The sequence below is a fragment of the Balaenoptera acutorostrata genome, chromosome 4 (genome assembly GCF_949987535.1).
Source record: "Balaenoptera acutorostrata chromosome 4, mBalAcu1.1, whole genome shotgun sequence".
NCBI classification, from domain to species: Eukaryota; Metazoa; Chordata; class Mammalia; order Artiodactyla; family Balaenopteridae; genus Balaenoptera; species Balaenoptera acutorostrata.
Window position 1 is genome coordinate 63,598,748 of NC_080067.1, and position 12,179 is coordinate 63,610,926.

Below are 12,179 nucleotides of genomic sequence, written 5' to 3' on the forward strand. Positions count from 1 at the left end.
AGGCAAGTGGCAGAAACCTCTGAAAGTGAGTGGGTACTGGACATTCCAACCCAGTTAAGTATCACAAATTTGCCATTCTAGTTGAAACACAGATCAACTGAGAAAGCACAGCTCATAGTTTTCTACTAACGTTTCCTGGTGGATAAGATCTGCCTTTCTTTCAAGGAGTCATGGGAAGTGAGCTTGGGAGAAAGCAAAGGGAATGATGACTCAATATGATTGGCCCAGTAAGTGGATGCCTTATTTCTCCTTTTCCCTAACCCTACTCCACCTCACTGTGAAGGTACAGGAGCACATGGAAATAGCTCACTAGACACACTTATATTTTGAAATTCAGCAATGATCACTGGCCTTCTCTGCATTTTCATCCCATTGACTAGTGAAATTGGTCCTCGAAAGTCACGTTTATGAAATTGAGTGGTCATTCTAGTAAAGTATTACTATCCTCTAAGAGATCTTAGGCTATTTATTACTCAGTAACACAAGAAAAAGATACTCAACATCTTCCAGAATGCCCTAGAAGGTAACCCAAAATACCCTACCCTTTCAAATGGAAAGAGTAATTTAAATGACAATTTCACACCATGAAGATAAGATACCAGAAAACAGTGCTGCCTTAAAAAATGTGTCACAGTTAAAAAATGTATACAATAAAGACTGTTCTAAAATCTTGCTACTTTATTTTTGGTGGTGCCCTGATTTCTATAAACTTTCACGTGCTTTCTAGTAACTGTTTTTACTAAATTTTGTTAAAAAGTATCATTGTATAAATGAATTTATTTACAAAACAGAAACAGACTTAGATTTTGAGAACAAACTTATGGTTACCAAAGGGGAAACGTGGCAGGAGGGATAAATTAGGAGCTTGGGATTAAAATACACACACTACTATATATAAAATAGATACCCAAAAAGGACCTACTGTATAGCACAGGGAGCTCCACTCAATGTTCTGTAGTAAGCTATATGAGAAAAGAATCTGAAAAAGAATGAATATATGTGTAACTGAATCACTGTGCTGTACACCTGAAACTAACACAACATTGTAAATCAACTATACTCCAATAAAATTAATAAAATAAAAATAAAATTCAAAAAAGTATTATTGAAGGAAAGGTATCCCATGTTCTTGGATTAGAAGAATTAATATTGTTAAAACTGCCATACTACCCAAAGCAATCTACAAATTTAATGTGATCCCTATGTAATTACCCATGATATTTTTCACAGAACTAGAACAAATAATCCTAAAATGTACATGGAACTGTAAAAGACCCAGAGTTGCCAAAGCAATACTGAGGAAAAAGAACAAAGCAGGAGGCATAACCCTCCCAGACTTCAGACAATATTACAAAGCTACAGTAATCAAAACATCATGGTATTGGCACAAAAACAGACATAGGGATCAATGGAACAGAACAGAGAGCCCAGAAATAAACCCACACACCTACAGTCAATCTTTGACAAAGGAGGCAAGAGTATAAAATGGAAAAAAGACAGTCTCTTCAACCAGTGGTGCTGGGAAAATTGGACAGCCACATGTAAATCCATGAAGTTAGAACACACCTTCTCACCATGCACAAAAATAAACTCAAAATGGCTTATAGACTTAAATATAAGACATGACACCATAAAACTCCTAGAAGAGAACATAGGCAATGCATTCTGTAACATCATACCAATGTTTTCTTAGGTCCGTCTCCCAAAGCAATAGAAATAAAAGCAAAAATAAACAAATAGGACCTAATCAAACTTATACGTTTTTGCACAGCAAAGGAAACCATAAGCAAAGCGAAAAGACAACCTACAGACTAGGAGAAAATATTTGCAAGTGATGTGACCAACAAGGACTTAATTTCCAAAATGTACAAACAGATCATACAACTCAACAACAAAAGAAACAACCCAATCGAACAATGGGCAGAAGACCTAAATAGACATTTCTCCAAAGAAGACATCCAGATGACCAACAGGCACATGAAAAGATACTCAACATCACTAATTATTAGAGAAATGCAAATCAAAACTATAATGAGGTACCACTTCACACCAGTCAGAATGGCCATCACTGAAAAATCTACAAATAACAAATGCTGGAGAGGGTGTAGAGAAAAGAGAACCCTCTTGCACCGCTGGTGGGCATGTAAGTTGGTGCAGCCACTGTGGAGAACAGTATGGAGGTTCCTCAAAAAACTAAAAACAGAGTTACCATATGATCCAGCAATCCCACTCCTGGGCATATATCCGGAGAAGACTATAATCCAAAAAGATACATGCACCCCTATGTTCACAGTAGCACTATTCACAATGGCCAAGACATGGAAACAACCTAAATGTCCATATAAAGAAGATGTGTTACATGTATACAGTGGAATACTACTCAGCCATAAAAAAGAACGAAATAATGCCATTTGCAGCAACATGGATGGACACAGATTATCATACAAAGTGAAGTAAATCAGAGAAAGACAAATACCATATGATATCAGTTATATGTCGAATCTAAAATATGACACAAGGGGAGGAAGGGATAGTTAGGGAGTTTGGGATTGACATGTACACACTTCCGTATTTAAAATGGATAACCAGGGCTTCCCTGGTGGCGCAGTGGTTGAGAGTCTGCCTGCCAATGCAGGGGACACGGGTTCGAGCCCTGGTCTGGGAGGATCCCACATGCCGTGTTGCGACTAGGCCCGTGCGCCACAATTGCTGAGCCTGTGTGTCTGGAGCCTGTGCTCCACAACAAGACAGGCCACAATAGTGAGAGGCCCACGCACTGCGATGAAGAGTGGCCCCCACTTGCCACAACTAGAGAAAGCCCTCGCACAGAAACGACCCAACGCAGCCATAAACAAATAAATAAAATTAAAATGGATAACCAGCAAGGGCCTACTGTATAGCACAGGGAACTCTGTTCAATATTATGTAACAACCTAAATGGGAAAAGAATTTGAAAAAAAATAGATACATGTGCTTGTATAACTGAATCACTTTGCTGTACACCTGAAACTATCATAATATTGTTAATCAACTATACTCCAATATAAAATAAAAAGTAAAAAAAAATGGGAAAAAAGATACAAATCAAAAGAGAAACAGACTCACAGACATAGAGATAAGACTTGTGGTTGCAAAGCGAGGTGGTTGGAGAGGGATGAATTAGGAGTTTGGGGTTAGCAGATGCAAACTATTATATGTAGAATGGATAAACAACAAGGTCCTACTGTATAGCACAGGGAACTATATTCAATACCCTGTGATAAATGATAATGGCAAAGGATATAAAGAATGTATACATATGTATAACAATCACTTTGCTGTACAGGAGAAACCAACAGATCATTGTAAATCAACTATACGTCAATTAAAAAAAAAAGTATTGAAAAACTCCTTGGGCAACAATTCTGCACTTCTTGACAGGTTAACAGCCTATGAAAGTCTTGGTTCTGACTTACACAGGTGTCTTGCAGAAAATCTTACTGAATGCTCTGCACATTACCAAATTATGATGGAAGGTTGTCTCCTCTAACACAACTCTTTGGAGCTTGAAGTTACTTTGTATTCCAAAAGCAAAATAAAACTTGGGCAGCAAAATTTGCCACCACTTAGCAACAATCAAATCAAAACATCCCACATTTACCCTACTGTCAGCCTTTACGTTGTTACTGATCTCATGTAGGTAGTGCCAGCAAGGCTAAGAAAATAGCCTATCGTTATTGCAAAATTCAGTGACTGTTGAAAGTATAGAATGACATCATAAATAGAACACCTGTAAAGTCTGCTCCTAATGGACTATGATGGATGCACGTCAGCTGGCCAGCCAATGAATGCACAGGGATTGGGAGGAGGTACATGCAGAGAATGGATGCTATTGTATCAGGGATATTCAAGCAGGCAGCTGTCATGGGTTGGAGACTGGGCCCCAAGAGTCCTTCCCCAGACTGAGTTTCTAAGATGTTAAAATTCTAAAGGATACCGTTTATTCTTTAGAAAATATTGTTGAGCTTTATCTTGCTTCTCAGACTTCAGTGAGAAGGCTTGCCTGGGTCGTGACTCCTGCCCAACAGTGAATGCCTTAATGCCCTGCCTCCTGCTGGCCAGTTGGAGGCATCACCTAGCCCAGGTGGGCTTTGACATGAAGATAAATGCCTGGCACCACCATAGTGCCCTCAACTCTTTGTCTTTATAAACTAGAATAGGTTATGATGTATGGAAGCCTCAAGTACTTGTGGTTTCATGTGTCCTTGGGACCCCTTCCTACCCCCCCGAGACTTCCAACATAACGGAAGAGAGGATTTCTGCCTGTACCTGGAGTTTGATGTCTCAGCATGTATGTACATTTCCTCTCCTCTCTCCCAGTAGAAGCTAACTCCCCAGTCAACTATACTCTTGACCCAAATGCTGTTTTGCAGGGTAACTATAATCACGAATGTAACCAGCTATTACTAACCAAAGAATATGAAGAAAAAGTTGGGATCAGATTGCTTTGGGGAAGATTCTGGAAGAAGGAAGGAGACACAATAAAGAAGAATGGGACAACTTCCCAGGATAAATTACTAGAATTGGACCATCAGTGAAATTATATTTTGGTTACCATTTTGCAAACAATTTTTCTAATTCTTTAAAAAAGAATGGTGTCTTTCCAACTAATCACCAAACTCCCAACAGGCACAAAACGCTCTGAAGAACTGAGTGGAAGGTAACCAATTAACCACCACCGCCAGCAGAGAATTCCCGATGCTTGACAAATGTGCAAAGTGAAAGCCAGGCATGCATCTTTCATATTAAACCACTGACATTCAGTGTGGTTCAGCTAGAAAGTACTGATCTTCTATCACTTAGAATGCAAAAGGGTGAGCAGTGCATATTATTATGGAACTAAGAAAACACAATTTTAAGGAAAAGATGTATTTATCACTCTTAAATACTATTTAAAGTGTTAACAATTTAAAAGGAATATTAACTGTGCAGAGCAGTTAGAAAGCAAGGAAAATACGACATTTAAGCAAGTTAACGTTAACTCAGTAGAAATCACAATATCATCAAACTTTCTTCCCGCACAGAATCTGTGAAGAGATACTACCTTATCTCTTGCTTAAGTTCATACAGTCCCAGAAAAGCATGTGAATAAGATCTGTGTTTGACATATTACACCCTATGTCATGTCTGCTTTAAGAAAAACGTTCCTTCAAAACGCTATGCTATGAAAAACTATTTTCAGGAACTGTTATTTGGTCCGTTGATCAAACAAGGCTGAGTTCTCTAATCTTTTACCTCCAAGTTAAAAATTGGAGCAACAAAACAAAACTCCAGCAAGGCATAAATAAGATATTAAAGTGCATATATACAATCCCAGAAAAGTTTTGATTGGGAAGAGCAAAAATTTCTAGTGCAAAAACTGCTTTTGCCAGCAAAGCTCCCTCTCTGGAATCAAAGGGCAACAATAAAAGTTAAAATTGGAACAGGTTTAAGCAATGCCTCTCTTCAGTCAAGAGTTAATATATGTGCATGCACCTTGGCCCAAACTATGTTCAATCTGGTAAAAGGGGGAATTTCAGGGGACAGTTCAGAAACACAATTCCCTGATCCAAGGCAGTGCTTTCTCCAGGTGTCCCATGAGCAAGTTCCTTAGATGTGTCATCAGTTGCAAGTGGGGACAAAACCCCAAAGAACAAACTTGCAATATGCTTGCAGCTTGTGAAGAGTATTCACACAGTTACTTAATCTTGGTTTGTGTCTATCAATTCTTCTTTTGAGCCTGACCTTGACTATATAATGTTTTGTGCTTTTGGATCTGAACAGAGACTGGGTATTGTCTGTAGGAATTCCCTTGGGTTATATCACCATAGCCTTTTGAACATCCGTTTTATCCTTTTTGGAGTTCATAATGAAATAGTTTTGCATTTCTCAGTACAATTACACAGATCAGGGATTCTTTTTATTCTTTTCTTTTCCTTCAAGGATCCAAGTTGAAAGCTCTTAGGAGGACATCCAGGTCACCGAGATTAGCTGCCTGGAAGAGTTCTGGTTGGTCCATCAGAGAAAGGGCAATTCTGAGGGCAGCCCAGATATTCCCAGAGATTGCAGGATGAGGAACTTGCTGTTGATTCCTGCTCTTTCTTTGCAAACTGAGGGCAGTGAGAAAATTGCTGACCGCTTCTCTAAGAGGGTAGAAAAACAGGCATTTAAAAATGCAACAGATTTCAGAGTTAGCAAACTTAGAAATAAAACAAAAATGAATTAAGTTATCTTAGTCTAAAATCCTAAATCACCTCTCTGGTGTTTTGGATCATCAGGTGAACAACTTTCTGATTCTCTCATTATTCCTCTGTGAAAAGTCATTGTTAAATATAGTGAAGTCAGAAAGAAAAAAGGAGAGCAAACTTTATGTTAGGTATGTCATGTGGGACAGGAAGAATAATAGCAAAACCAATCCTAACTCATTAATGCATTTGATTTTCTCCTACTCCAGGAATGATCTGAAGACTTAATACATCTGCAGATGTGATTTATATAACCAGAGGAGGCATCTGGCCTTACTCAGAAACGAAGTAGCTTAACTTTTCTCATTAGTTTAAGTTTTCTCAAAGTAGGAGGCAGCCGGGCTGAGTTGAGTTTGTTATCAAAGCAGCTGGACTTGGCTCCCAGTTGTTTAGCCTTAGGCATATTTCTTCTCCAAGCCTCAGTTTCCCCAGCTGTATTACAGGGAGAATAAAAGTCATTTTAAAGCCTTGCTGTGAGGTGCAGCTGAATCATTTATGTGAAAGCTCCTATCATTAAGTTAGGTCAATAGTTCTTCACGTGGTCTGGGGAACTCTGGGGATAAGTGAGGTCAAAATTATTTTTATAATAATACTGAGGTGTCATTTTACCATTTCACTCTCATTTTCTCATGAATATACAATGGAATTTTCCAGTGACTATATGATGTGTGATATCCCAATAGATTGAATGCAGAAGCAGAGGTGAGAATGTGTCTTCTATAAGCAAGATAGTAAAGAAATTTGTAAAAATGATAAAAGAATGTCACTCTTTTCACTAAACTGTTTTGGAGAATAATTTTTTTTGTAAAATATAATTTATGTTAATATGTAATTAGTTTATTATTATTTTTAAATGAATCTCAAACTTTTCTGTTTCTAATATGGTAAATATTGATAGGTATAACCCACATAAACAAAAGCCCCTTGAGGTTCTCAATAATTGTTAAAAGTGGAAAGGGGTCCCAAGAATACAAAGTTTGTGACCCACTGAGTCAGATGCTGTCCAAAGGCCTAGCTCCCGTGGTCCATTACCGTGCTCTGTAGCTTGCGTGCCCCGTGTACCTGCCAGGACTGCCCTCTTCAGCTTTCCTGTCACCTAGGGACATGTAATATGTATCTGACAAACTTGTCTTTGCTAAGAATGACGCCTCTTTCACTTGTATCTTCTTTACTCTTCTTAAAAGCTTTTCACATACTTGATCTCATTTAATCCTATGAGGTAGTCACTGTTAGGCATCTGGTAAGAAACCATAAAGAAAGCGAGGCTGGATTTCTGATTCCAATGCACGCGATCCAGGCATTTGCTCATCTATATTGTTAGGTCTGCCCGGAAGTAAAAGGCAATTGGGGGATGGCTGCGCTGTAGGTAGCAACCTGGGTAATGGAAGGGAGTGGTGTTCTCATCACCCCTCTTCTGGGTTTCTTGTAACCAAGGAAGAGAAGAGGATTTATAGCAGATGCACACGGAGAGTTTACTCTGGAGGCCCTTTCTGGCTTCCTCGGCACAGGAAGGCAGCTCGAATGACAGTGACTCCAATTCCTCTCATCATCCTAGGCCTGTAAGAACTCTGGGGAAGGAAGATGCTGGAATGCCCTCCTGCAGGCCCTCCCGCACAGGTTGCTCCTGCCCCGATGTGTGGCACTGGTCTCCGAGGGCCGTGGAGAGTAACAGAATAGTCGAACCTGTTAGCCTCGTCAAGCAACTCCAGGTTTTCTCACGAAGATAGTCTAAACCTTTTCCCCAACTTGAGAACTCAGAGGCCTTTGAGGGGACTCAGAAGACTGTACACGTACAAGTGGGAATAGTTTTCAAATGTTACACACATATATGTGTGAATAAGTTTAAATTGTTTTAAATGTTATGTCATGATTAATAAAAAGCACATTCATTTAAAAGTATTCTTCATTTTATAGTAGCTTTCCCTCATTATACTAATACTAAAAACATTACCTATCAAATGGGATGAGATTTATGTTTTTAATTAAAAAGGGGTCCTCACTTTTGAAAAGGTTAAGATTTTTTTGTCTAAGTTCTACTTTGAAGTTCCTACTGACAAAAGGGTAGCATTTTAAGCTCCACCCAGGTTTCACGCCAATTTCCTCTCCTTATTTCAATTGTATACAGTAGGAGGAGAGGCCTCGCCTTTGACTCTGTATGGAACGTGGGAGATGACAAATAGCGCATATTATAGCTACATACACAGACACCTGTGGTTCTTGAGGGAGAAGCCCCAAGACTGGTGGATACCAACTCCTGGCTTTCTTCTGGGCCACATCTATGTTGAGGGTTGTTATTTCCTAAGCACCCACTTATACCGCAAGTGAAACTTATTTTCAGAATGCATTTAAGGCTTATGTCTCTCTTGATGGCCTTTTTTCTCAGGAAAAAATGCAAGGTGTTTATTACTTCACAAGGTTTCCCATATCCTACATGGCAATAAAAGACCCACATATTTTAGCCAAAACACTTTGCTGTTCCAAAGTATCTATTTGATTCAAGTGGACAGACTCAGCAAACAAGAATACAGGATGCACAGTTAAATTTGAATTTCAGATAAACAATGAATAATTTTCAGTATAAGTATATCCCATGCAATATTTGGGAAATACTTATCTTAAAAACATATTTGGTATTTATCTGAAATTCAAATTTAGCTGGGCATTCTGCATTTTATCTGGCAACCCTAAAATTGACTTGCTCTTATACAGGAGACTTTCTGCTTGAGATAAAAAATTCACACCTCAACAAAGTTTGTCCATTTCTACCTATTATGGATTTTCATGGCTTCCTGCAAATAGTTGCCCTACTGAGTCTTACATCTGTGAATGTCAAGAAAATATTTTATTGGCCCCTCAAGTATTTTTTTCTACACTAAGGAGTTACAATTAAAACTCACCCTGAAGCTTTAGAAAATTTACATGCTAAAGGAGGCCTTTCTAAAGCTTAGTGTGTAAATCAATGAAGTTAGAACACTCACTCCCTCATACCATACACAAAAATAAACTCAAAACGGCTTAAGGACTTAAATATAAGATATGACACCATAAAACTCCTAGAAGAGAACATAGGCAAAACATTCTCTGACATAAATTGTACCAATGTTTTCTTAGGTCAATCTCCCAAGGCAAAAGAAATAAAAGCAAAAATAAACAAATGGGGCCTAATCAAACTTATAAGCTTTTGTACAGCAAAGGAACCATCAACGAAATGAAAAGACAACCTACGGAATGGGAGGAAATGTTTGCAAATGATGCAACCGACAAGAGATTAATCTTCAAAATATACAAACAGCCCATACAGCTCAATATCAAAAACCCATACAACCTAATCAAAAAATGGGCAGAAAACCTAAACAGACATTTCTCCAAAGAAAACATACAGATGGCCAACAGGCACATGAAAAGATGCTCAACATCGCTAATTATTAGAGAAATGCAAATCAAAACTATAATCACACTGGTCAGAATGGCCATCATCAAAAAGTCTACACATAATAGGGACTTCCCTGGTGGCACAGTGGTTAAGCCTGCCAGTGCAGGGGACATGGGTTCGAGCCCTGGTCTGGGAAGATCCCACATGCAGTGGAGCAACTAAGCCTGTGCGCCACAACTACTGAGCCTGTGCTCTAGAGCCCATGAGCCACAACTACTGAGCCCATGTGCCACAACTACTGAAGCCCACGTGCCTAGAGCCCATGCTTCTCAACAGGAGAAGCCACCGCAATGAGAAGCCCACGCACCGCAACGATGTAGCCCCCACTCACTGCAACTAGAGAAAGCCTGCGCGCAGCAACAAAGACCCAATGACCCAACACAGCCAAAAATAAATAAATAAATAAATAAATAAATTTATTAAAAGAAAAAGTCTACAAGTACAAATGCTGGAGAGGGTGTGGAGAAAAGTGAGTCCTTGTACACTGTTGGTGGGAAAGTAAACTGGTGCAGCCACTATGGAAAACAGTATGGAGTTTCCTTAAAAACAACTAAAAATAGAGCTACTGTATGATCCAGCAATCCCACTCCTGGGCATACATCTGGAAAAGATGAAAACTCTAATTTGAAAAGATACATGCACCCCAATGTTCATAGCAGCACTATTTACAATAGCCAAGACATGGAAGCAACTTAAATGTCCACTGACAGACGAATGGATAAAGAGGATGTGGTGTGGTATACACACACACACATGCACACACACGATGGAATACTACTCAGCCATAAAAAAATAAAAAAGAACGAAATAGTGCCATTTGCAGCAACATGGATGGATCTAGAGATTATCATACTAAGTAAAGTAAGTCAGTCAGAGAAAGACAAATATATGATATCACTTATTTATGGAATCTAAAAAAATGATACAAATGAACTTACTTACCAAACAGAAACTGACTCACAAGACACAGAAAACAAACTTATGGCTACCAAAGGGGAAAGGTGGGGGAGAGATAAATTAGGAGTTTGGGATTAACAGATACACACTCTATATATAAAATAGATAACAAGGATTTACTGTACAGCACAGGGAACTATATTCAATATCTTGTAATAAACTATAATGGAAAAGAATCTGAAAAAATATATATCTGAATTACTTTGCTGTACACTAGAAACTAACACAACACTGTAAATCAACTATACTTCGATTTTGTTTTAAAAGGCCTCCTTTAGTGAACTCAATATGTCTATGTGTACATATGTATTTATTTACATCTCTCCTTGCTCCAAAAGAAGGGCCTAAGGTGTCATAAAGTACATAAGAACCAACCTAGTCAGTGACTAAAGGTAGTAAAGATAAAATCAGGTTAGGGAAATCAGACAGAGACAGGAATGAAGCTAGTATATGGAACGGACAGCACAGATTTGACTGCGGCCCTTTGTGGAGCTGCGGTAAAGAGGGCCTCTGCAGTGGCACATTTCACAACATCCACAAAATAAAACAAACAGGCTGCTCAGGAATCACTCAGCTATTCTTGGTTTTGACCTAAGATCCTCATAGAAGACAGAGTGTAATCCAGTGACTAATGTTCTTTCTAAGCTCCTTTGAGTATAAATGCAGCAACTAGTTTCTAAAGCTTCAATATCTGCCAGTGGCACAATGCTCTAACGCAGTTCAGAGACAGCAATTCTTCAGATGTCAAAAGAATGCAATCCAGTTATGCAGCTCTCTCATGACATATCTAAATAATAATAATAATCTGGATGATTATGGCAATGGTTAACACTCATAATAATAATGCCTACTAGGCATTGAGCATCTGCTCTGTGTTAGGCAATTACATTTAACCTGCACAATAATCCTGCAAGGGGGGCTTCCCCGGTGGCGCAGTGGTTAAGAATCCACCTGCCAATGCAGGGGACATGGGTTCGAGCCCTGGTCCGAGAAGATCCCACATGCTGCGGAGCAACTAAGCCCGTGCACCACAACTACTGAGCTTGCTCTCTAGAGCCTTCGAGCCACAGCTACTGAAGCCCATGTGCCTAGAGCCTGTGCTCCGCAACAAGAGAAGCCCGCGCACCGCAACAAGGAGTAGCCCCCGCTCGCAGCAACTAGAGAAAGCCCATGCACAGCAACGAAGACCCAGTGCAACCAAAAATAAATAAATAAATAAATTTATTAAAAAAAAAAATCCTGCAAGATAGATACTATTACCTCTTTGTTTTTATGCAAGTGAAGAAATTGAGGCTCAAAGTTATATGCCCAGAGTTATAAAACCAGTAAATGGCAGAGCTATGATTTGAACCCAAGTCTGTCTGATCGTAAAAGCCTGGCTCTTTCTGAGAATGAGAAAGGGTTTACATTTTTTGTGGAGTTTAAAACTAACATTAATTTCTCTTTTTTTTTTTCCATTTATGAAAGTAATACCTGGTTTAGAAAATAGAAAAAAATAGGAAAAGAAAAGAAAAAAATCACCCAAA

The 12,179-nt window shown here is 38.9% G+C and overlaps 1 protein-coding gene across 10 annotated transcripts in view; it reads right to left on the reverse strand.

Annotated features, from left to right (window-relative positions):
* Window positions 1-12,179, reverse strand: part of PEX5L (peroxisomal biogenesis factor 5 like) — a 278,603-nt gene that overhangs the window by 27,054 nt on the left and 239,370 nt on the right. For 8 of the 10 annotated variants that reach the window (XM_007195378.2, XM_007195374.2, XM_057545875.1 and 5 more), the window contains one exon: window positions 4,378-6,161. The exons of 1 other annotated variant lie outside the window; for it this stretch is intronic. In XM_007195378.2, the coding sequence (XP_007195440.2) occupies window positions 5,957-6,161 (205 nt within the window). In that variant the 3' untranslated portion in view covers window positions 4,378-5,956. Of the gene's footprint in view, window positions 1-4,377; window positions 6,162-10,210; window positions 10,298-12,179 lie in introns of those variants that run through there. One more of the 10 variants, XM_057545874.1, reaches the window with a different exon arrangement.